Source organism: Ornithorhynchus anatinus, chromosome 5 (assembly GCF_004115215.2).
Source record: "Ornithorhynchus anatinus isolate Pmale09 chromosome 5, mOrnAna1.pri.v4, whole genome shotgun sequence".
Taxonomy (NCBI): Eukaryota; Metazoa; Chordata; class Mammalia; order Monotremata; family Ornithorhynchidae; genus Ornithorhynchus; species Ornithorhynchus anatinus.
The window spans coordinates 103,306,698-103,333,237 of record NC_041732.1 but is presented as its reverse complement, the minus strand read 5'-3'; the positions used below and the strand labels follow the sequence as shown (position 1 = coordinate 103,333,237).

Below are 26,540 nucleotides of genomic sequence, written 5' to 3'. Positions count from 1 at the left end.
GGAGAAGGGCCCTGTGACAGGAGGTGGGGAGTGGTCCCGGGGGGCTACCATCTGGGGAGAAGGACCCTGTGGGCTGGGGTTGGGGGGTCCCGGGGAGGACCACATCTCCGCCCCTGTCCTCTCCCCCTCCCTTCAGGCTCGCATCTCCTCCCGCCTCCGGGACGTCTCCACCTGGATGTCGGCCCGCCACCTAAAACTCAACATGAGCAAGACTGAGCTCCTCATCTTCCCTCCCGAACCCGTTCCGCTCCCAGACTTCTCCATCAACCGTGGATGGCGCGACGCGTCCTTCCCGTCCCGCAGGCCCCGCAATCTCGGTGTCTCCTTGACTCGTCCCTCCTCGTTCACCCCACACATCCTATCCGTTACCGAGACCTGCCGGTTTCAACCTCTACGATTCGCCGAGATCCGCCCTCTCCTCTCCACCCAGACGGCTACCTTACTATTAACGGGCTCCCGTCAATATCCCGGCTAGACTACCGTGTCGGCCTTCTCTCCCGACCTCCCTTCCTCCTCTCTCGCGCCCCGCTCCGGTCTATTCTTCACTCCGCCGCCCGGCTCATCTTCCCGCAGAAACGATCTGGGCATGTCACTCCCCTTCTTAAACAACTCCAGTGGTTGCCATCGACCTCCGCCTCCAAACAAAAAAACTCCTCACTCTAGGCTTCGAGGCTCTCCATCACCTCGCCCCTTCCCAACCTCTCCTCCCTTCTCTCTTTCTACCGCCCACCCCGCACGCTCCGCTCCTCTGCCGCCCACCTCCTCGCCGTCCCTCGGTCTCGCCTATCCCGCCGGTCGACCCCCGGGTCACGTCCTCCCGCGGTCCTGGAACGCCCTCCCTCCTCACCTCCGCCAAACCGATTCTCTTTCCCTCTTCGAAACCCACTTCAAACTCACCTCCTCGAGAGGCCTTCCCAGACTGAGCTCCTCTTCCCCCTCTACTCCCTCTGCCATCCCCCCTTTACCTCTCCGCAGCTAAAGCCTCATTTTCCCTTTTCCCTCCGCTCCTCCACCTCTCCCTTCCCATCCCCACAGCACCGTACTTCGTCCGCTCGACTGTATATATTTTCGTTACCCTATTTATTTTGTTAATGAATTGTACATCGCTCGATTCTATTTAGTCGCCATCGTTTTTACGAGATGTTCTTCCCCTTGACGCTGTTTAGTGCCATCGTTCTCGTCTGTCCGTCTCCCCGATTAGACTGTGAGCCCGTCAAATGGCAGGGACTGTCTCTATCTGTTTGCCGACTTGTTCATCCAGCGCTTAGTACAGTGCTCTGCACATAGTAAGCGCTCAATAAATACTATTGATGAAATACTAATACTATTGAATGAAGGACCACACTGGGGGAGAAGGACCTGTGGGGCCGGGGTGGGAGGTCCTGGGAGGATCATGCATGCGGGAGAAGGATCCCGTGGGCCAGGGTTAGGGGGTCCCGAGCAGGACCATGTGGGGAGAAGGATTCTGTGGGCTGGGGTTGGAGGATCCCAAGGGGGGATTACCTGGGGAGGAAGGACCCTGTGGGCCAGGGTTAGGGGTCCCGGGGGCGGACCACGGGGGGAGAAGGACCCTGTGGGCCAGGGTGGGGGGGGGTCCGCGTAGGATCACTGGGGAGGACCCTGTGGGTCAGGGTTGTGGTCCCGGGGGAGACCATGTCGGGGAGAAGGACCCTGTGGGCTGGGGTTGGGGGGTCCCGGGGAGGACCATCCATGTGGGGAGAAGGATCCTGTGGGTCGGGGTTGGGGGGTCCCAAGGGTTATCACCTGGGGAGAAGGACCCTGTGGGCCGGGGTTGAGGGACCCCAGGGGGGACCACCTGGGGAGAGGGACCCCATGGGCCAGGGCAGTGTGGACCCCGGAGTCTCTTACCGCGGCGGTGGCGGGCGTGTGCAGGTGGATGACGCAGCGTACATCGGGTCTGGCAGCGTAGATGGCGGCGTGCAGGCGGAAGTCCACCGAGTCCACGGGGCACCGCCGCTGTCGCCGCTGCCGGTCCACCACCTCACCCACGATGTTCACCTTCACCTGGGGGCCGCGGGGCGGAGGGGCGGGGAGAAGCTCCTCGTTAGGGACGGGAGGAAAGAGCCCCGAGACCCGCCTTCTGAGCCCGGCTCCGCCACGGGCCCGTTGGGGACCTTGGCCAACTAATGATAAGAATAACCGGGCCGATTATTAAGGGCTCACTCAACGCCAGGCGCTGTACTAAGCGCTGAGGGGGACGCGAGATCATCGGGGCGGACCCCCTCCCCGTCCCAGGTAGGACTCACAGTCTTCATCTCCGTTTCACAGATGAGGTAATTGAGGCCCAGAGAAATCGCGGTATTCGTTAAGCGCTTACTGCGCGCCAGGCACCGTACTAAGGGCTGAGGTAGATAGAAGATCATCGGGTTGGCAGAGGTCCCCGTCCCACGTGGGGCTCAAAGTCTCCATCCCCGTTTTCCAGATGAGGGAACTGAGGCCCAGAGAAGCGAAGCGACTTGCCCAAGGCCACCCAGGAGACAAGTGGCGGAGCCGGGACTAGAACCCGAGTCTGTGCTCTTTCCACTAGGCCTCGCTGCTTCTCACTCTCTGCTTCTCTGGGCCTCAGTTTCCTCAGCTCTCAAATAATACCAATGGTATTTGTTAAGCGCTTACTATGTGCCAAGCACTGTTCTAAGCACTGGGGTAAATACAAGGTCATCAGGTTGACCCAAGTGGGGCTCACGGTCTCAATCCCCATTTTCCAGATGAGGTAACTGAGGCCCAGAGAAGTGAAGTGACTTGCCCAAGGTCACCCAGCAGACAAGCGGCAGAGGCGGGATTAGAACCCACGACCTCTGACTCCCACGCCCGCGCTCCTGTCACTAGGCCTTGGCAGTCAGTGCCTGTTCTCCCTCCCCTGAGAGGCTGGGAGCCCCATGTGGTACGGGGACTGTGTCCTACCTGATGATGGTGTCTCCTCCCCAGTGCTCAGCACAGCGCTTGGCACAGAGTAAGTGCTCAAAAAGGGCCACGGCTATCATTATTACTAAGTCACTTCACTTCTCTGTGCCTCAGGTCCCACATCTGTAGAATGGGGATTTGGTACCTGTTCTCCCTTCCCCTGTAACTGGGAGCTACATTGGGGGCCAGGTGATCTTATATCTACCCCCAGCGCATAGCACAGTGCTTGGCGCGTCGTAAGGACTGAGCACATCTCACAAGAAGAAGAAGAAGAAGAAGTGGTTTAGGTGCTGGGTGAGGGCCAGAAGATCTAGGGAAGGCCTGTCCTAGGAAACGATCTTCATAAGCAGCGTGGCTCGGTGGAAAGAAGAGCCCGGGCTTGGGAGTCAGAGGTCGTGGGTTCTAATCCCGCCTCTGCCACTTGTCTGCTGTGTGACCTTGGGCAAGTCACTTCACTTCTCTGCACCTCGGTTCCCTCATCTGTAAAAATGGGGATTAAAAACCGTGAGCCCCATGTGGGGCAACCTGATTACCCTGTATCTACCCCAGTGCTTAGAACAGTGCTCTGCACATAGTAAGCGCTTAACAAATACCATAATGATTTAGGTTTTGGGGGGGGGGGTCTTTTAATAGTATCTGTTAAGCGCTTACTATGTGCCAGGCAATGTATTAAGCTCTGGGGTAGATGCAAGCTAATCAGGCTGGGCACAGTGCCTGTCCCACATGAGGCTCAGGGTCTAATAATCCTTGGGGTGGGGAGGGGCATAGGCACAGGCCTCTCTGAGAAGAAGCAGTGTTGCCTCGTGGTTAGAGCGTGGGCCCGAGAATCAGAAGGACCTGGATTCTAATCCCGGCTCTGCCCCTTTTCTGCTGGGTGACCTTGGGCAAGTCACCTGACTTCCCTGAGCCTCAGTTCCCTCAACTATCAAACAAGGATTAAGACTGTGAGCCCCACGTGGGACAGGGGACTGTGTCCAACCTGATGAACTTGTACCTCCCCCAGCGCTTAGAACATGCCTGGCACATAGTAAGCGCTGAACAAATACCATCATTATCATTATTATTATTATCATCATTAACCGGATGATTTCGTATCCCCCCTGGTGTTTAGCACAGTGCCTGGCACATACGAAGGGCTTAACAAGGACCATCGTTATCGTTATTAACCCGATGATCTTGTGTCTCCTCCAGCGCTTAGTCTGGTGCCTGGCCCATAGTAAGCGCTTAATAAATACCCCAGCTACGATGATTATGATTAATCCGATGATCCTGCGTTTCCCCCAGCGCTTAGTCTGGTGCCTGGCCCATAGTAAGCGCTTAATAAATACCCCAGCTATGATGATTATGATTAATGATCTTGTGTTTCCCCCGGCGCTTAGTCTGGTGCCTGGCACATAGTAAGAGCTCAATAAATACCCCAGTAATGATGATTATGATTAACCGATGATCTTGTGTTTCCCCCGGCGCTTAGTCTGGTGCCTGGCACATAGTAAGAGCTTAATAAATACCCCAGTTATGATGATTACTATTAACCCGATGATCTTGCGTCTCCCCCAGTGCTTAGCCCGGTGTCTGACACCTAGTAAGCACTTAATAAATACTCCAGTAATGATGATTAAGATTAACCCGATGGTCTTGTGCTTCCCCCGGCGCTCAGTCTGGTGCCTGGCACATAGTAAGAGCTTAATAAATACCCCAGTTATGATGATTATGATTAACCCGATGATCTTGTGCTTCCCCCAGAGCTCAGTCTGGTGCCTGGCACATAGTAAGAGCTTAATAAATACCCCAGTTATGATGATTATGATTAACCCGACGATCTTGTGCTTCCCCCAGAGCTCAGTCTGGTGCCTGGCACATAGTAAGCGCTTGACAAATACTCCAGTTGATGATGATGATGACTGTTAGTACTTGAGTGAGTAGCAGTCCCTAGGGAGGGTGGCCGTCGGGTGGGCGGGTGGACGGGCGAGGGTACCCGCTGGGTGGGTGGATGGGGGAGGGTGACCGCTGAGCGGGCAGGTGGGTGGATGAGTGGGTGAGGGAAGGCGGCCGTCGTGTCAGGCGTGGACTCACCAGGGCGGCGGCGGTGACTCTTGCGCAGGCCAGGCCTTGGGGCCGGACGAGGAAATGTCCCTGCTCCTTGTTGACCCTCAGCTGCGGGGGCGGGAAGGACCGGGCACAAACGGACACCCAACCCACCGGTCACAAGCCCGCCAACCTCACGACGCCCCCCAACTTGTGCCGGACGCTCTGCTCGGCTCCGCTCAGCGCCGGTGGGGGTCGGGGGGAGATCCGACCAGACCCAAGTCGAGCGGGGTGGACCCAGGCCCTACTGCCCCCTCCTTTCTCCTTCCCTTACCCCCCCATGGGGGGGGGGGTGGCTCACGGTCTCCAGCCCCATTTGACAGATGAGGAAACTGAGGCCCACAGAAGGGAAGTGACCGGTCCAAGGTCACACGGCAGAATCAGACTGTGAGCTCGCTGTTGGTCATGGATGGTCTCTGTTGCTGGATTGTACTTCTTTCCAAGCGCTTAGTCCAGTGCTCTGCACACAGTAAGCGCTCAATAAATACGACTGAATGAATCCATCCGTCATCCATCCATCATCCATCCATCCATCATCCATCATCCATCCATCCATCATCCATCCATCCATGCATCATCCATCCATTATCCATCCACTGTCAGAGAAGCAGCGTGGCTCAGTGGAAAGAGCCTGGACTTGGGAGTCAGAGGTCATGGGTTCAAATCCTGGCTCTGCCACTTGTCAGCCGTGTGACTGTGGGCAAGTCACTTCACGTCTCTGTGCCTCAGTGACCTCATCTGTAAAATGGGGATGAAGACTGTGAGCCTCACGTGGGACAACCTGATGACCCTGTGTCTATCCCAGCGCTTAGAACAGTGCTCTGCACATAGTAAGCGCTTAACAAATACCAACATTATTATCCATCCATCCATTTATCCATCCTCCATCCATCATCCATCCATTATCCATCCATCCATCATCCATCCATCATCCATTATCCATCCATCCATCCATCCTCCATCCATCATCCATCCATCCATCATCCATTACCCATCCATCCATCATCCATTATCCATCCATCATCCATCCATCATCCATCCATTATCCATCCATCCATCATCCATCCATTATCCATCCATCATCCATCCATCCATCCATCATCCATCCTCTATCCATCCTCCATCCATCCATCCTCCATCCATCCATCCAACCATCCATCCATCCATCCATCCATTATCCATCCATCATCCATCCATTATCCATCCATCCATCATCCATCCATTATCCATCCATCCATCCATCCATCCATCATCCATCCTCTATCCATCCTCCATCCATCCATCCATCCATCCATCCATCCATCCATCCATCCAACCATCCATCCATCCATCATCCACCCATCCATCCATCCATCCATCATCCATCCTCCATCCATCCTCCATCCATCCATCCATCTTCCATCCATCCATCCATCCATCATCCACCCATCCACCCATCCATCCATCCATCCATCCATCCTCCATCCATCCTCCATCCATCCTCCATCCATCCATCCATCCATCCATCCATCCATCCTCCTTCCTCATCCATCCATCCATCCATCCATCCATCCATCCATCCATCCATCCATCCATCCATCCACCCATCATCCATTCTCCATCCATCCATCCATCCATCCATCCATCCATCCATCCATCCATCCATCCATCCATCCATTATCCACCCATCATCAATCATCCATCCAACCATCCATCATCTATCCGTCATCCAGGGCTGGTGTCTCTCTCTCTCTCTCTTCTCTCTCTCTCCCCGAATCGTCCATTCCAAGCGCTTAGCACAGTGCTCTGCACCCAATCAAGGGTCAATAAATACGACCGAAGGAATGACGTGGCGGAGGGGGAGGGGGAAGGCCCCCCCCCCGGCAATCCCCGCCCACCGTGACGTCACCGGGCCCCTCCCCCCCTCCCACCGTGACGTCGGGCGTGGCGCTCACCGTGACGTAGGCGTGTCCGAGCGCCGCCCAGCCGTGGAGGTCGAGGAGGCGGTGGAGGCCGGCCAGCTTGCAGCGCAGCAGCCGCTCGCCCTTGGCCAGGGCCGGCGCGTCGGAGCCCTGCAGGTCGTTGATGGGCGCCACCGTCGAGGGGCCTAAGGGCGGCACCGACAAGGGGCGGGGCCCTCTCCGGACGGGGACACGGCGCCCCCCTCCGGCCGGGACTCGCAGCGCGCCCCTCCGCGCGAGGCGACAGCGCCCCCCTCCGGCCGGGACTCGCAGCGCGCCCCTGCGCACGAGGCGACAGCGCCCCCCTCCGGCCGGGACTCGCAGCGCGCCCCTCCGCGCGAGGCGACAGCGCCCCCTCCGGCCGGGACGCAGCGCTCCCCTCCGCGCGAGGCGACAGCGCCCCCCTCCGGCCGGGACTCAGCGCGCTCCTCCACGCCCGGCGACAGCGCCCCCTCCGGGCGGAACGTAGCGCGCCCCTCCGCACGAGGCAACAGCGCCCCCCTCCGGCCGGGACGCAGCGCGCCCCTCCACGCGAGGCAACAGCGCCCCCTCCGGCCGGAACGTAGCGCGCCCCTCCGCGCGAGGCAACAGCACCCCCCCCCTCCGGCCGGGACGCAGCGCTCCCCTCCGCACGAGGCAACAGCGCCCCCCTCCGGGCGGGACGCAGCGCGCCCCTCCAGGCGAGGCAACAGCGCCCTCTCCAGACCAGATCATCACATCATCATCATAATGTTGGTATTTGCTAAGCGCTTACTCCGTGCAGAGCACTGTTCTAAGCGCTGGGGGAGATACAGGGGCATCAGGTTGTCCCACGGGAGGCTCACAGGCTTCATCCCCCTTTGACAGATGAGGGAACTCAGGTACGGAGAAGTGAAGTGACTCGCCCACAGTCACACAGCTGACAAGTGGCAGAGCGGGGATGCTGATGCCCACCTTCTCCCGCTTTGAACGGTGCTCTGCACATAGTAAGCGCTTAACAAATACCATCATTAGCATTCTCCCTGGGCCTCCATCTCTCCCGTCCGGCCACCGACCCCTGGCCCGCGTCCTGCCTCCGGCCTGGCACGCCCTCCCTCCTCTAATCCCACAGATAGTGCCTCGCCCCCCTTCAAACCCTTATTGCAGGCCCACCTCCTCCAAGAAGCCTTCCCCGACTAAGCCCTCCCCTCCTCTTCCCCCACTCCCTTCTACACCTTCACTCAATCCTGCCTCCCATCCTCACACTACACAGATATATATCTGTTATTTATTTCTATTAATGTCTATCTCCTCCTCTAGACTGTGAGCTCGTTGTGGGCAGGAATGTGTCTGTTGTTATACTGTCCTCTCCCAAGCGCTTAGTATAGTGCTTAGCAGGCAGTAAGCACTCGATAAATACGACTGAATGAATGAATTTATCAATTCATTTACATCAGTGTGTTTACTTGTATTGATGTCTGTCTTCCCCTCTAAACTGTAAGCTCATTGTGGGCAGGGATTGTCTCTCGTGAGTACCTTTCATTCATTCATTCAGTTGTATTTATTGAGCGCTTACTGTGTGCACAGCATTGTACTAAGCGCTTGGGAAAGGTACCGCATGCCCTCCAGGCAGGGCAACAGTGCTCTCTCCAGTCAGGGCTGGGCCCCGGACCAACACCCCATTCCACCATCTCCCCGTCTTCCCGACCCCACCCCCCAAACGTCGGACTCCCGTGGGGGTCCCCAACCCTGTCCCTCTCCCACACAGGGCTCACAGTCCTCATCCCCTTTTTACAGATGAGGGAATTGAGGCCCAGAGAAGTCAGATGACTTCCCCAAGGTCACACGACAGACAAGTAGGGGAGCTGTGATTAGAACCCAGGTCCTCAGACACCCAGGCCTGGACTCCTTCCACTAGGCCAAGCTGCTCTCCTAACCCTCCCAAGCCCGCTGTGCTAAACCCAAATCCCCTTGTGGGCAGGGAATGTATCTCTTATACTGTTCTCTTGTCCTCTCCCAAGCACTTAGTACAGTGCTCTGCACACAGTAAGTGATCAGTAAATAGAGTTGACCGATGACCTTCCCATCCTCCAGCGCCCTTTTTTGGCCTCCCCAAGCCCCCCTCTCCAAATGACAGATCCCCGGCCCCCTCCCCGGACCCCCGCGTACCGACAGGGGTGGTGGGAAAGACGGCGGGCGCGGAGGTGGCCATGAAGTCGGCGATCTGTCGCAGGGCCCAGATGTGGGATGACCTCCCTTTCTTCGTCTGCTCCTGGATCAGGCTCTCCAGCTCCTCCCTGAAAGACTGAAGACCCCGCCGCCCCCGGCCCCGTCAACACCCCGGAGCCCCCCGGATGCCCCCGCCCCACTCAGAACCCCTCTGGGCTGTCAGCTCCTTGTGGGCAGGGAATGGCCTAGTGGCAAGAACCCGGGTTTGGGAGTCAGACCGTGTGGGTTTTAATCCCGGTTCTGTCACTTGTCTGCTGTGTGACCTTGAGCAAGTCCCTTCACTTCTCTGGGCCTCAGTTCCCTCATCTGTAAAATGGGGATTAAGACTGGAGCCCCATGAGGGACAATCTGATGACCTTGTATCTACCCCAGCGCTTAGAACAGTGCTTGGCATACAGTAAGCACTTAACAAATACCATAATTATTATTATTATTCTCTGGGCTTCAGTTCCCTCCTCTGTAAAATGGGGATGAAGACTGTGAGCCCCACGTGGGACAACCTGATTACCTTGTATCTACCCCCACTCTTAGAACAGTACATGGCACATAGTAAGCACTTAACAAATACCATCATTATTATTATTTCCAATGTCCTCTCTCAAGCACTTAGTTCAGTGCTCTGCAGTACATTTGTAAGTGCTCAATTAGTACATTTGAATGAATCCTCACACTCTGACACTCCCACCCTGCTCAGAACCCCATCCATCACACCCCGAAGATCATCCGGATACCCCCTCTCTGCTCAAGCCCCCGGCCCATCTCACGAAGGGACCCCTGGAGCTAGTCCCTCCCCCAGGGTCTGGACACCACCCCCCCAAGCCCCTGGGCCGAGCAGCGGGCTCTTCCCAAAGCCCCCCAGACCTTCCCAAGGCGGCCTCGGACGCCCCCCGTACTCAATCCCTGGGGTGGGCTCCAGTCCCATCCCAGAGCCCGCTGGGACCCCCAGCCGACTCAGCTCCAGTCCAGGGAGGGGACTGTAAGCTAGTTGTGGGCAGGGAATAGGGCTCCCCTCCCTGCCATCTTCAACTGGTTGCTCTCCAGTGGTTCCTTCCCCACCGCTTTCAAACATGCCCGTGTCTCCCCTATCGTAAAAAAATACTCCCATGACCCCAAGGCTCCCTCCAGTTTTTGCCCCATCTCCCACCTCCCCTTCCTCTCCAAACTCCTTGAGCGAATTGGCTACACCCGCTGTCTCAAATTCCTCTCCTCCAATTCTCTCCTTGAGCCCCTCCGGTCTGACTTCCGACCCCTTCACTCCACAGAAACGGCCCTCTCAGGTCACCGATGAGCTCCTTCTCGCCAAATCCGACGGCCTCTACTCCATCCTCCTCCTCCTCCACCTCTCGGCTGCCTTTGACACCGTGGCCCACCCCTTTCTCCTGGAAACGTTATCCAACCTCAGCTGTCCTCTCCCGGTTCTCCTCTTATCTCTCTGGCCTTAAATTCTCATTCTCCTTCATGGGCTCCTCTCCTGCCTCCCACCCCCTAACTGTGGGGTCCCTCAATTCTGGGATCCCCCTCTTCTCCATCTACACCCACTCCCTCTTTCGCTCCCACGACTTCAACTATCACCTCTATGCGGATGATTCCCAAATCTCCGTCTCCAGGCCTGATCTCTCTCCTTCTCTCCAGTCTCTCGTCTCCTCCCGCCTTCAAGACATCTCTTCTTGGATGTCCTCCCATCACCTCAAGCTTAACATGTCCAAACAGAGTTCCATATCTTCCTACGCAAACCCTGTCCTCCCCGTGTCTTTCCCATCACTGTAGACAGCTCACCACCACCCTTCCTGTTTCACGAGCCCGAAACCTAGGCGTTATCCTTGACTCCTCTCTCATTCAACCCACATATTCAATTCATCACTAAACCCTTTTGGTCCCACCTTCACAACATGGCTAAAATCCACCCTTTCCTCTCCATTATTTTCCACATTAAAATAATCACTCATCCTATCCCGCCTCGATTACTGTATCAGCCTCGTCGCTGACCTCCCAACCTCTTGTCTCTCTGCACTCCAGTCCATACTTCTCTCTCTGCTGCCTGCATCATTTTTCTACAAAAACATTCAGGTCAGGTTTCTCCACTCCTCAAGAAACTCCAGTGGTTGCCCTTCCACCTCTGTGTCAAACAGAAACTCCTCACCGCCGGCTTTAAAGCCGTCCATCCCCTTGTCCCCTCCTACCTCACCTCGCTCCTCTCCTGCAACCCAGCCCGCACACTTCACTCCTCTAGTGCCAACCTTCTCACTGTGCCTTGCTCTCACCTATCTCATTGCTGAGCCCTGACCTATAACCTGCCTCTGGCCCGGAAGGCCTTCCCTCCTCAAATCCGACAGACAATGACTCTCCCCTCTTCAAGGCCTTATTGAAGGTCCACCACCTCCAAGAAGCCTTCCCACACTAAGCACCCCCCCTTTCCTCTTTTCCCACTCCCTTCTGTGTCACCCTGACTTGCTCCCTTTGTTCTTCCCCCGTTCCAGCCCCACACCACTTACGTCCACATCTGTCATTTCTTTATTTCTGTTGATATCTGCCTCCCTCCTCTAGACTGTAAGCTCGTTGTGAGCAGGGAATGTGCCTGTTATATTGTTCTATTGTCCTCTCCCAAGCACTTAGTACAGTGCTCTGCACACAGGAAGCGCTCAATAAATAGGATTGACTAAGATGGAATCAGAGTGGCCCTGCCCTCTGCCCTGTCAGTGGCATAGTGAGGCTCAGACCTCCCGCCTATAGGCTGTGGGACAATGAGGGGCCTGGACAATTCGGGGGTGCGGGGCTGGGGCTTGGGGGCTGGCTCTTCACTAGGGCCCCCGGGGTCTGGGAGCAAAGCCAACATCCCATCAACATCCTGGGCATCAGCAGGACTAACCGGTGCCAACTGTGAGCAGGGCACTGTACTGAGCACCGACTGGGTAGATAGCCCTGTACTGGCTGCCAACTAGGTACAGAATGCTGGATTGGGTGTCTCATAGGTGCAGAGTGCTACACTGGACACCTGGTATACCCTCAATAAGCACGGATGGTTGGGTGGGTGGATGGATGGATGGATGGATGGATGGATGGATGGATGGATGGATGGATGGATGTTGGATGGATGGATGGATGGATGGATGGATGGATGGATGGATGAGGAAGGAGGATGGGTGGAGGGGTGAATTGGGTGGATGGGTGGGTGGGTGGGTGGATGGATGGATGGGTAAATGGGTGGATGGATGGGTAGATGGGTGGGTAGATGAGTGGATGGATGGGTAGATGGGTGGATGGATGGGTAGATAGGTGGATGGGTGGGTAGATGGGTGGAGGGATGGGTGGGTAGGTGGGTGGAGGGATGGGTGGGTGGGTGGATGGATGGGTAGATGGGTGGGTGCGTGGATGGTTGGGTGGATGGGTGGGTGTTGGCGGGTGGATAAGTGGATGGATGGATGAGAGGGTGGGTGGGGGATGGGTGGGGGGATGGGGGCATTTTCTCCCTGCCCCCGCCCAACTCCAAGGCATAGCTCTGCTCGGGAGGAAGCTGTGTCCCGCCCGGCCCAGCCGTCCCTGCCCCGCGCGGGTAGCGGTGGTGGTGGGCGGCGGCGCTCCTGACCGGACTCTGCAGGACCATGGTCACGCGCTTCTTCTGCTCCATCATGTTGAAGTCCTGGCGCAGGCCGGCCGCCGTGTTGCGCAGCCGCAGGTAGTCGCGGGCATCCTCCGAGAACCGGTGGTCCAAGGGGCGGTGCCCCGCCGGGGGCGGTGGGGGCGGGGACGAGGCCTCCTCGGGGCCCGGGTCTTCTCCGCTCATTCTGCGGGCGGTGGGCAGTCAGCGCTCTCGCCTGTGACCTGCTGAAGCGTCAACACCGTGTTAAATTTAACGCCCTTCATCGCTTCCTGTGATCGCAGGTTCATTCGATCGTATTTACTGAGCGCTTACTGTGTGCAGAGCACTGGACTAAGCGCTTGGAAAGTACAATTCGGCAACAGAGACAACCCCTACCCGACGAGGGGCTCACTGTCTAGACACAGATCAACCACACAGATAGGTTCTGAGCGAAGATCAAATGTTAACATACCCACAGGGGTCTGGGTGAGATGTCTTCTAAGAGCAGAAGACGATGGAACCGTGATTGGGTAGATTGGGGCCGTCCCGCGGAAGAAGCTCGATGTGCCGGTCAACAGATATAGTATAAGGCCGTGGGGGAGACTCCAGTTGCCACTGCTCGCTCGTTAGGATGAGCAGAGACAGTCCGGGATGGAGGAGGCCTTCTCGACGGGGATGCCAGCGCCGGTCTCGGCCCCTACTCGTCTGCTTGCCGTCCTCCGGACGACAGAGACAGTCCGGGTTGGAGGAGGCCTTCTACGTGGGAATGCCCGCGTCGGTCTCGGCCCGTACTTGTCTGCTCGCCATCCTCCTAACGGACGACAGAGTCGGCCCGGGCTGAAGACCTTTTAACCGGTGACGCTCGTGTTGGTCTTAAGCCCGTTTTTGGACCGAACACCGACTGAGGACTGATCATCGCCCGGTCTCAACGCCCCCGAGTTGACGGCTTAAATAGCGTCAGAGATCTCATCGCCCCTGATTTGGAGGCTTAAGTAGAAGCGGGATCCTTTACTATTGATGTTTTTTCTGTAGGCTAATAAATGTTTTCTTACGGTGATCCTGAATCTGGTGGTTTGTTCCGTCGGTAAAGCTTGAGTCACAAACGAACCCCCCGTGCCCCCTTCGCCTCCCGTCCCTAATTGGCTCTATTGGGGTTTAACACCTACGAATGTCGGGGGGAAGGGGTGGGCTGAGAGAGGGATGCAGAGCGGTCAGTGCTCAAGCCCAGGGTTCGCTAATTAGTACAAATACCATAAAAACGTAACAAAACGCAATACAGTGCTCTTCACCCAGGAGCTGCCCAGTACAGTGCTCTGCACCCAGGAACTGCCCGATACAGTGGTTTGCCCCCAACAGCTGTTCAATAATAATAATAATAATGATGCTGGTCTTTGTTAAATGCTTACTATGTGCAGAGCACTGTTCTAAGCGCTGGGGTAGATAGGGGGTCATCAGGTTGTCCCAAATGAGGCTCACAGTCTTTATCCCCATTTTACAGATGAGGTAACTGAGGCCCAAAGAATTTAACTGACTTGCCCACAGTCACATAGCTGACAAGTGGCAGAGCCGGGATTCGAACGCATGACCTCTGACTCCCAAGCCCGGGCTCTTTCTGCTTCTCTACAGTACGCCGCACTCAAGAGCTGCCCAATAAGGGAAGCAGCATGGCTCAGCGGAATAGAGTGAGGACCTGGGAGTCAGAAGGACTTGGGTTCTAATCCCTGCTCTGCCACTTCTCTGCTGGGTGACCTTGGGCAAGTCACCTCACTGGGCCTCGGTGACCTCATCTGTCAAATGGGGATTAGGACTGTGAGCCCCATGTGGGGCAGAGTCTGTGCCCAACCTGATTAGTTTGTCTCTATCACAGCGCTTAGTACAGTGCCTGGCATATAGCAAGTGCTCAGCCAATACCATAAAAAAATAAAGTGCTCTGAACCCAGGAACTTCCCGGTACAGTGCTCTGCACTCAGGAGCTGCTTGGTATAGTGCTCTGCACCCTGGAGCTGCCCGGTTCAGTGCTCTGAAATCGAGAGTTGCTTGGTGCAGTGCTCTCCACCCAGGAGCTGCCATGTACAGTGCTCTGCACCCAGGAGCTCCCCGGTACGGTGGTCTGAAGCCAGGAGCTGCCCAGTACAGTGCTCTGCACTCAAGAGCTGCTTGGTATAGTGTTCTGCACCCAGGAGCTGCCCGGTACAGTGCTCTGTACTCAGGAACTGCCCAGTACAGTGCTCTGCACCAAGAAGCTGCTCTGCAAATGGCTTGGGGCGACTGCAGTGGTCCTCAAGACAGCACTCCGCCTATTGCAGACACCAGGAAAGTGCTCTGCCCCTAGTCCTGGCCTTTCTCTTCACCTCATGCTTTGGCCCCTTTGCCTCCACTGGTCTGGACACCTCCTGTGGGCAGAGCACTGTACTGGGCAGCTCCTGAGTACAGAGCACTGTATTGTTCCTGGGTGCTGTATTATGTGCAGAACACTGGGCCGGATGCCTACTGTGTGCAGAGCACTGGGCTGGGTGCCTTGTTGTGTGCAGATAACCAAACAGGTGCTTATTATGTGCGCAGCACCTGGCCAGATGCCTCAGTGGAAAGAGCCTGGGCTTGGGAGTCAGAGGCCATGGGTTCGAATACTGGCTCTGCCACTTGTCAGCTGGGTGACTGTGAGCAAGTCATTTGACTTCTCTGGGCCTCAGTTACCTCATCTGTAAAATGGGGATTAAGACTGTGAGCCCCACGTGGGACAGCGTGGCTCACTGGAAAGAGCACGGGCTTTGGAGTCAGGGCTCATGAGTTCGAATCCCAGCTCTGCCACTTGTCGGCTGTGTGACTGTGGGCAAGTCACTTAACTTCTCTGTGCCTCAGTTCCCTCATCTGTAAAATGGGGATTAAGACTGTGAGCCCCACGTGGGACAACCTGATTCCCCTGTGTCTACCCCAGCGCTTAGAACAGTGCTCGGCACATAGTAAGCGCTTAACAAATACCAACATTATTATTAACCTGATTTGCTTCTGTCTACCCCAGCGCTTAGAACAGTGCTCTGCACATAGTAAGCGCTTAACAAATACCAACATTATTATTATTATTACCTTGTATACAGCACTGTACCAACCGCTTGGGAGCATACACTGGGCAGAGGAGAGCTAGTCCCTCCCCTCAGGAGATTAAAATCTAATGATGGTGACAGGCAGACACAGAGAGTGAACATATACAGAGAAGCAGCATGGGTCAGTGGCAAGAGCCCGGGCTTGGGAGTCAGAGGTCGTGGGTTCTAATCTCGGCTCTGCCACCTGTCAGCTGGGTGACTTTGGGCAAGTCACTCACTTCTCTGGGCCTCAGTGACCTCATCTGGAAAATGGGGATGAAGACTGTGAGCCCCATGTGGGACAACCTGATCACCTTGTATCTACCCTGGAGCTTAGAACAGTGCTTGGCACATAGTAAGTGCTTAACAAATACCATCATTATTATTATATAGTGGGAGGAAGAGGGAAAACAGATGGGGGACTGAAACCCAGAGAAGTCAAGTGACTTGCCCAAGGTCACACAGGAGACAAGTGAAGGAGCAGGATTAGAACCCAGGCCCTGCTGACTCCCAAGCCCGGGCTCTATCGGCTAGGCCAGAAGGAACCCTGCGAGTCGGCGGTTGGTTGTGTGGGGCGGCGAGGCGGGAGAGAGTTCCACGCAGGAGGGAGGATGTGGGCAAGGGGTTGGTGGTGAGAAAGATGAGATCGAGATGCGGTGGGAGGTTGGCACTAGACTGTAAGCCCGTTATGGGCAGGGATCGTCTCTCTTTTTTGTACTACCCAAGCGCTTAGTACGGTGCTCTGCACACAGTAAGTACTTAATAACTACGACTGAATGAATTAGAGGAAGCAGCATGGTGGAAAGAGCCTGGGCCTGGGAGTCAGAATCAGTCACTCATTCAGTCAGTGGTATTTCCGGGTGTTTACTGTCTGCAGAGCACTGGACCACATGCTTGGGAGAGTACAGTAGACCAATAAAAGTGACACATTCCCTGCCCACAGTGAGCTGACAGTCTAGAGCGGGGGAGACAGATATGAATAGAAATAAATAAATGAGAGATATGGACCTAAGTGACGTGGGGCTGGAAGAAGGATGAATATAGGGAGCGAGTCGGGGCGTCGCAGAAGGGAGTGAGAGGAGAGGAAAGGAGGGTGCAGTCAGGGAAGGCCTCTGGGAGGAGGTGGGCCTTTATTAAGGCTTTGAAGCGGGGGAGAGTCGTCCTCTGTTGGATGTGAGAAGGGAGGGCCTTCCAGGCCAGAGGCGGGACATGGGCGAGAGGTCGGCGGTGAGATAGAGGAGATGGAGGCCCAGGGAGAAGGTTGGCATTAGAAGGGCAGAGTGTGCGGGCTGGGATGGAGGAGGAGAGCGGCGAGGTGAGGTAGGAGGGGGTGAGGGGATGGACTGCCAAAGCGGGCCTTCTGACCTCACACCTCCTCGCCCTGGAGCCGGGACCGGGAAGGTGGAGGATAACACCATCATCATCATGTCGTTATTGGGCAGGGATTGTCTCTATCTGTTGCTGAATTGTCCATTCAAAGCGCTTAGTACAGTGCTCTGCACATAGTAAGTGCTCAATAAATACTATTGAATGAATCATCATCATCATCATCATCATCATCATCATCATCATCATCACCATCATTACAGTGCTCTGTACAGAAAAAGCACTCAGTAAATGTGATTGATTGGTTGATCATCATTACTATTATTAATCAATCAATGGGTTTTTTGAGCACTTGCAGTGCAGAGCACTGTCCTAAGCCCTTGGGAGGCGGTAAGACTGTGAGCAGGGATTGTCTCTATTTGTTGCCAAATTGTACTTTCCAAGCGCTTAGTATAGCGCTCTGCACACAGTAAGCACTCAATAAATACGATTGAATGAATGAATGAATACAGAGTTGATAATAATAATGATGGTATCTGTTAAGCGCTTACTATGTGCTAAGCACTGTTCTAAGCACTGGGATAGATATGAATAATGTTAATAATAATGTTGGTATTTGTTAAGCGCTTACTATGTGCCGAGCACTGTTCTAAGCGCTGGGGTAGATACAGGGGAATCAGATTATCCCACGTGGGGCTCACAGTCTTAATCCCCATTTTACAGAGGAGGGAACTGAGGCACCGAGAAGTTAAGTGACTTGCCCAAAGTCACACAGCTGACAAGTGGCAGAGCCGGGGTTCGATCCCATTACCTCTGACTCCAAAGCCCGGGCTCTTTCCAGTGAGCCACACTGCTTCTCTGAGATATGAGGTTATCAGGCTGTCCCACGTGGGGCTCACAGTCTTAATCCCCATTTTACAGATGAGGAAACTGAGGCACAGAGAAGTGAAATGACTTGCCCAAGGTCACACAGCTGACAAGTAGAGGAGCCGGAAGTAGAACCCAAGATGTCTGACTCCCAGGTCTATGCTCTTTCCACTAAGCCACACTGAGCTCACAGTCTAGGAGGGGAGATAGATATCAATAAAAAAAGTAATTTAAAATACATAATGCATAGATTTGTACATAAGTGCTGGGGGCATGAGCGTGGGGCAAATACCCAATTAATAAGAGAAGCGGCATGGCCCAGTGGAAAGAATATAGGCTTTGGAGTCAGGACAGTAAGGTTCTAATCCTAGCTCAATTGCATAATAATAATAATTGTCATTACTGTTGCTGGAATTATTTTTTTTTACGGTATTTGTTAGGTGCTTACTATGTCAAGCACTGTGCTAAGCGCCAGGGTAAATGCAAGTGAATCAGGTCAAGCCCGTGGGGCTCCCGGTAAAAGCGGGTTGGGGGAGAACAGGTCTCTTATCTCCACTTTACAGATGTGGAAACTGAGGCCCAGAGAAGTGAAGTGAGTTGTCCCAGGTCACCCAGCGGGCAAGTGACAGAGCTGGGATGAGAAGCCAGGTCCTTCTGCCTCCCGGGTCCGGGCTCTACCCACTAGGCCACATGATTCACTTTGCTTTTCTGTACCTAAGTTTCATCATCAGTAAAATGGAGTTGAAATACTTGCTCTCCCTCCCCACTGTGAGCCACCTGTGGGACAAGGATTGGGTCTGATTTCATTGCGCCCCACAGGGGACAACCTGATCACCTTGTATCCACCCCAGTGCTTAGTACAATGCCTGGCACATAGTAAGCACTTAACAAATACCTCAGTTATTATTATTATTATTAGGTTGGTCACAGTCCCTGTCCCACATGGGCCTCACAGTTTTTAATCCCCATTTGCCAGATGAAGGAACTGAGGCCCAGAGAAGTGAAGTAACTTGCCCAAGGTCACACAGCAGACGAGTGGGGGAGCCGGGATTAGAACCCGGGTCCTTCTGACTCCCAGGCTGGGCTCCAGCCACTAAGCCACACTGCTTCTCTGTACAAGGAGACCGTGGAACGAGGCTACCCGCAATGGCTCGGGCCTGGCTCTGAGCAGCCCAGTGGGATCAGCGGAATGGCCACCCATCCCACTCTCTCTTTCCTTCTCTTCCCTGCCCATCCTAGCCTGGCACCCTCACCATGCCCGGGGCTAGAAATGGCCCAGTTGTTTGCCCACCCCCTCTGACCCTTCCCTCTGTGCCGCAGGACCGGGTCTGGAGACAAACAGAGCATTATACCTGGGAGGGCTGGAAGTTGTGGGGAGGGGGCTGGGAGGGCTGGGAGATGGGAGGCCGGGGAGGACCGGGGGGCAAGGGAGGCTGAGGCTCAAGAAGTTGAGGGGGCCAAGCGGCTGGGGGGGTCTGGAAGCTGAAGGGGGTTTGAACCAGAGAGGCTGGGGCTCTGATGGTCCGAGGGTCCAGAAGTCTGGGGGCAGAGAAGCTGGGGAATGGGACACTGGGGGAGTCTGGGGAGTATGAGGTGGGGGGCTGGGACCCTGGAGGCTGAGGGGTTGGGAGGCTGGGAAGCTAAGAAGCTAGGGAAGCAGTGTAGCTTAGTGGATAAGAACCCAGGCCTGGGAGTCAGAAGGGCCTGGGCTCTAATCCTGGCTCTGCTACACGTCTGCTGAGTGACCTTGGGCAAGGCACTTCACTTCTCTGGGCCTGTTCCCTCATCTGGAAAATGGGGGTGAAGAGTGTGAGACCCAGCTGGGAAAGGGACTGTGTCCAACTGATTAAGTTGCATCTATCCCAGAGCTTAGAACAGTGCTTAACACATAGTATCATAATTATTATTATCATTATTAGGGGGCCTGGAGGCTGAGGGGCTGAAGGGGGAGGCCTGGGAGTCTAGGTGGGCCGGGAGTCTGGGGGAGCTGAGGGAATGGGGGAATGAGGGGATGGAGGATGGGGGAGCTGAGGGGATGGGGGGGCCTTGGGGAGGTGGGAAGCCTGGGGGAGCTGAAGGGGTTGGGGGGGACTGAGGGGATGGAGGGCTAAGGAGGCTGGGGAAAGTCTAGGGGATGGGGGGACTGAGAGGATGAGGGCTGGGGGAGCTGAGGGGATGGAGGGACTGAGGGGATGGAGGCTGGGGGAGCTGAGCGGATGGAGGGACTGAGGGGATGGCGGGGCTGAGGACGCTGGGGGGGGGGCTGAGGGGATGGGGGCTCTTGGGGAGGTGGGGAGCTTGGGGGAGCTGAGGGGATGGGGGGACTGAGGGGATGGGAGACTGAGGGGACAGGGTGCTGAGGAGGCTGGGGAGAGCCAAGGGGATGGGAGGAAATGAGGGGATGGAGGCTGGGGGAGCTGAGGGGATGGAGGGACTGAGGGGATGGGGGACTGAGGGGATGAGGTTGCTGAGGAGGCTGGGGAGAGTTGAGGCGACAGGGGTCCTTGGGGAGGTGAGGAGCCTGAGGGAGCTGAGGGGATGGGGGACTGAGGGGATGGGGGGCCGAGAAGTGTGGGGAGAGCTGAGGAGATGGGGGGCTTTGAGGAGGTGGGGCGCCTGAGGGGACTGAGGGGATGGGGGACTGAGGAGGCTGGAGAGAGCCAAGGGGATGGGGGGTCTGGGGAAGGTGGAAAACTTGAGGGGGACCGGGGAGAAGCCCAGACCGCAGGTTCCGGCAAACACTGACCTCAGTCGAGTCTCTGGAGGATGCAGCGCCGATCGGGGGTGGGAGAGTGGATGGAGAGAGATGGGCAGCCACCGACAGAGTCAGGCAGAGAAACAGAGAGAGACAGAGGAGAGGAGAAACGTGACTGTTCCACAGACCCTAGTGAACCCGCAGACGAGGCAGGAGCAGGGGCGGGCCCGGCCCCCTAACCCCCACCCCCCCGACAGCTGCTCCGGCCAGATAAAGGCGGCCCAGCCCGGCCTAACCCAGCTCCTCCACCACCCACCACCCAGCTCAGGCAGCCCCTGCCCCACTGCCTACTATAAAAATAATCTAGGTACCCTGCTGGGGTAGATACAAGCCAATCGGGTTGAACACAGTCCCCCGTCCCACATGGGATTTACAGCCTTTATCCCCTTTTAACCGATGAGGCCCAGACAAGTGAAGTGACTCCCTGAAAGACGCACAGCAGATGGCGGAGCCGGGATCAGAACCGAGGTCCTTCTGATATCCAGGCTCAAGCTCTTTCCACTAGGCTATGCTCCTTCTCATTATTATGATTGTGAACAATAATAATCATTATGATGCTTATTGGTATTCGTTAAGCACTGACTATGGGCCAGGAACTGTTCTAAGTGTGAGGGTAGATACAAGCTAATCAGGATGGACACAGTTCCTGTCCCACGTGGGGCTCACAGTCTATTTTACAGATGGGAAAACTGAAGCCTAGAGATGCTAAGTGACTTGCCCAAGGTTATGCGGCAGGCCAGTGTCCACGATTCTGCCTCACCTGCTCTACTCTGCCCTCCCCTCCGTCTGGCAATGTCTTCTCCATTCATTCATTCATTGAATCGTAGTTACTGAACACTTACTGTGTGCAAAGCACTGTACTAAGCGCTTGAGAGAGCACAGTACAGCAGTAAACACATTCCCTCCATCCTCTCTGACTCCCAGGCCCCCTGTCTTCACCGCTCTTTCTGATGTTTAACGCCCTCCTCCAACCCCCTGTTACGACACATGCTTAGTCCAGTGCTCTGCACACAGTAAGTGCTCATTGAATACTACGGATTGATTGATTGATTGATTGATTGACTGATCGATCCAGGAGCAGTGGGGTTCTGTGACTCAGTGGGGGAAATGGGCAGACAAGTCAGCCGGCAGAGAATTCAATGGATGGTCAGCAGGGGGCGCCAAGGACATGGGCCTCTTTAAATGGTATTTCTTAATATTCATTCTGTCCTATGCATTGAGCGCCTACTGTTTGCAGAGCACTGTACTAAGCGCTTGGGAGAGTCCAATAGAACAATAAACAGACATATTCCCTGCCCACAACGAGCTTACCATCTAATCAATCGTATTTATTGAGCGCTTACTGTGTGCAGAGCATTGGAGTAAGCGCTTGGGAGAGGACAATGCAATACAATTGGTATATACGCTCCCTGCCCTCAACGAGCTTACAGTCTAGAGGATGAATAATAATAATAACAATAACGACAGTGATGATGATGACAGTAGTGTTTATTGGGCACTCACTATGTACCAAGCATTCCACTTTGCCCTAGGGTAATAATGACGATGATGATGATGATGATGGCATTTGTTAAGCGCTTACTATGTGCCGAGCACTGTTCTAAGCACTGGGGGAGATACAAGGTAATCAGCTTGTCTCATGTGGGGCTCAAAGTCTTCATCCTCATTTTACAGATGAGGTCACTGAGGCACAGAGAAGTGAAGTGATTTGCCCAAAGTCACACAGCTGATAAGTGGTGGAGCTGGGATTAGAACCCACGACCTCTGACTCCCAAGCCTGGGCTCCTTCCACTATGCCATGCTGCTTCTCTCAATAATAATAATAAATGCATTTGTTTCGCGCTCACTATGTGCCAGGCACTGTTTTAAGCGCTGGGTAGGATACAAGATAATCAGGTTGGACACAGTTCCTGTCCCCCATAGGGCTCACAGTCTTCACCCCCAATTTACAGATGAGGAAACTGAAACACAGAGAAGCTAAGTGATTTGCCCAAGGTCACACAGCAGATAAGTGGTTGAGTTAGGACTAGACTCCCAGGCCTGTGCTCTATGCGGGACAGATCCTCTAGACTGTAAGCTCATTGCGGGTAAGGAATGTGTCCATTATACTGTTATGTTATATTCTCCCAAGCGCTTAGTACAGTTCTCTGCACACATTAATCATTCAATAAATTCAACTGACTGACTGACCTGAGACTCACAGTCTAAATAGGAGGGAGAACAGTTAATAATAATAATAATAATGTTGGTATTTGTTAAGCGCTTACTATGTGCAGAGCACTGTTCTAAGCACTGGGGGAGATACAGGGTAATCAGGTTGTCCCACGTGAGGCTCACAGTCTTCATCCCCATTTTACAGATGAGGTAACTGAGGCACAGAGAAGTTAAGTGACTTGCCCACAGGTATTGAATCCCCCTTTTACAGAGGAGGAAACTGAAGCACGGAGAAGTTAAATGACTTGCCCAAGGTCACACAACAGACAAGGGCCTGACTCCTAGGCCTTGGCTCTTTCTACTACTTCTATTAATAATAGGCCAGGCTGCTTCGGTTAAATGCTTACTATGTGCCAGGCACTGAACTAAACCCTAGGGTAGATAAAAGATCATTAAGCTGGATACGGTCCCTGTCCGACATGAGGCTCACGGTCTTAATTCCCATTTAAAAATGAGATAACTGAGGCACAGACAGGTGAACTGACTTCCAAGGTCACACAGCAGATAAGTGTTGGACTCCCAGGGCCATACTCTATCCACTAGGCCACAGTGCTTCTCTACTTCTTTACTGAGAAGTAGTGTGGCTTAGTGGAAAGAACACGGGCTTGGGAGTCAGAGGTCGTGGGTTCTAATCCCGCTCCGTCACTTGTCAGCTGTGTGACTTGGAGTAAGTCACTTAACTTCTCTGTGCCTCAGTTACCTCACCCAGAAAATGGGGATGAAGACTGTGAGCCCCACATGGGATAACCTGATGACCTTCTATCTACCCCAATTATCTATTCGCGTAGATACAAGCAAATCAGGTTGGACACAGTCTCTGTTCCATGTGGGGCTCACGGTCTTAATCCCCATTTTGCAGATGAGGGAACTGAGGCCCAGAGAAGTTCAATGACTTAATAATAATGTTGGTATTTGTTAAGCGCTTACTATGTGCAGAGCACTGGGGTAGATACAGGGTAATCAGGTTGTCCCAAGTGAGGCTCATAGTTAATCCCCATTTTTCCAGATGAGGTAACTGAGGCACAGAGAAGTGAAGTTACTTGCCCACAGTCACACAGCTGACAAGTGACAGAGCCGGGATTCAAACCCATGATCTCTGTCTACCAAGCCGGCCTCTTTCCATTGAGCCATGCTAGATCTCTAACCAAGATCACACAGCAGACAAGCAATGTCACAATTATTATGATGATGATTGAGCATTCACTGTGTGCAGAGCACTGAACTAAGCACTTGGGAGAGGACAATACAACAATACCATACAATTACGGCAATTGTTTAGCGCTTCCTATGTGTCAAGCACTATGCTAAGCGCTAGGGTAGGTACAAGACAACAAGGTCAGACACAGCTCCTGGCCCATTTGGGGCTCCCAGTATAAGGGGGACTCTAGACCGGAAGCTGGTCGTGGGCAGCGATTGTGTCCACCAACTCTGCTGTATTTTACCCTCCCAAGTGCTTACTACAGTGCTCTGCACCATAAATGCTCAATAAATATCATTGATGATGACAGCGGTGAAGGAGGTAGGGGGACAGGTGTTGTACATGGGAAGTGAGAGCCTCCCTGAAGAATGATTCCAAGCTACAAGATCGGGTCAGCTAAATATCTTTAAAAGGTCTTCTTCCACTGGCTTGACCCAGAAGACGGGGAGTCTAGGAAAGAGGGGTTTGTTCTCTACAAAGCCCCTTTCCTACATTATCTCTGCTGATTGGACTGCTGAGGATCCATTTATTCATTCAATCTCATTTATTGATAATAATAATAATAATAATGGTATTTATTAAGTGCTTACTATGTGCAGAGCACTGTAAGCCCGTCAAAGGGCAGGGACTGTCTCTATCTGTTGCCGACTTGTACATTCCAAGTGCTTAGTACAGTGCTCTGCACACAGTAAGCGCTCAATAAATACTATTGAATGAATGTTCTAAGCGCTGGGGTAGATACAGGATAATCAGATTGTCCCACATGGGGCTCACATTTTTTAATCCCCATTTTTGCAGATGAGATAACTGAGGCACAGAGAAGTTTAGTGACTTGCTCAAGGTTTCACAGCAGACAAGTGGCGGAGCCGGGATTAGAACCCACGACCTCTGACTCCCAAGCCCAGGCTCTTTCCACTAAGCCACGTTGAGCGCTCACTGTGTGCAGAGCACTGTACTAAGTGCTTGGGAGAGTCCAATAGAACAATAAACAGACATATTCCCTGCCCACAATGAGCTGACAGTCTAGAGGGGGCAGAGACATCTATAGAAATAAATGGCAAATGTGGATATAGTGCTGTGGGGCAGGGAGGGGGGGAAGAACAGAGGGAGCAAGTCAGGGCGATGCAGAAGGGAGTGGGAGATGAAACAATGCTTGTAGGACATGGGTGTGCGGGGGGAAAACTCAATGTAATAAGAAAACACGGACAGGATGTGTGGACAGGGCAAGGACTGAGCACAGGCAGGGCACAGACAATGGAAGCCCTCTAAATTGGGAAAAGCAGGCTCCCGGCTCTGGAATGGGATAGCCAGGGAGGCTGGGAGCTGCTCTGGGCTGATGCAGAACAGGGAGGAGGCCTCAGAGGACTGTGAGTAAGGTGAGATCCTCCCAGGAAGAACGTTCGCCTTCCCCCTCAGCCCACCAGGAAAAGCGGCTGGGCCCAGGGCAGCTCCACCGCCGCTCAACCCTACAGAGGTTCTTCTCCGGATGGTCCGGCGGGGGAGCAGAAGGCACGGAGTGACCCCAAAGATGATAACCCTGCCTCCCTCATGAGCCCCAGCACTCGGGCCAACTGCAGGGGATCCCGACGGAGACCAGGAAATAACATCACAGAGGGCCTCTCTCTCCTCCGGGAACCTGCCCCCATCCAGGGAATCCCACCCCGGCCCCCCTCCTCCACGTTTCCAATGGAGGACGACGACACTGGGGGCCGCTGGAGCCGCCCCTGGGGCTCCGGCTGGGCCTTGGGCTCTGAGCTATGAGAGGCCTGAAATTCTGCTCCCTCTAGCCACACCGCCCTGCTGCTTTGCTTTTTATTTTGTCTACCTCTACCTTCGCTTACGCTGCCTCAGTGTTTTGTAACGTCTCTCCTTATGTCGCTGTCTCCAGTTCCCTCTCCTCCCTAGACTGTGAGACCCCTAAGGTCCAGCAGCTGCCTAATTTACAACTCTATCCTTTCCTAGACCTTTGTACAGTGCTCTGCACACAGTAAGTACTTAATGAATAGGATGACTATTACTATAATGGTATTTGTTGAGCACTTACCAGGTTCCAGGCACTTTAATAATAATAATAATAATGATAACTGGGGTATTTGTTAAATGCTTACTGTGGACCACGCACTGTACTAAGCGCTGGGGTGGGGGGGTGGATACTTTATCTCACCACCAACACCTTGTCCACATCCTCCCTCTGGTCTGGAAATCCTGCCTTCCCCCTTCAGAGCTGACAGACCACCCCTCTCCTCACCTTCAAAACCCTCCTAAAAATCACATCTCCAAGAGATCTTCCCAAACTAAGGCTTCATTTCCCTAATCCTGCTCCCTTCTGCATCACCCTTGCACTTAAATCTCCTCCCTCTATTATTAATAATAATGATATTTGTTAAGT

At 54.3% G+C, this 26,540-nt stretch overlaps 1 protein-coding gene across 1 annotated transcript in view; it reads right to left on the bottom strand.

The window, feature by feature from the left end:
* Window positions 1-26,540, bottom strand: part of ADD2 (adducin 2) — a 103,974-nt gene that overhangs the window by 34,501 nt on the left and 42,933 nt on the right. Inside the window, 6 exon segments of the mRNA XM_029066493.2 lie at window positions 1,870-2,025; window positions 4,996-5,076; window positions 6,942-7,093; window positions 9,075-9,210; window positions 12,718-12,953; window positions 20,731-20,743. Of these exon segments, the coding sequence (XP_028922326.1) occupies window positions 1,870-2,025; window positions 4,996-5,076; window positions 6,942-7,093; window positions 9,075-9,210; window positions 12,718-12,915 (723 nt within the window). The 5' untranslated portion in view covers window positions 12,916-12,953; window positions 20,731-20,743.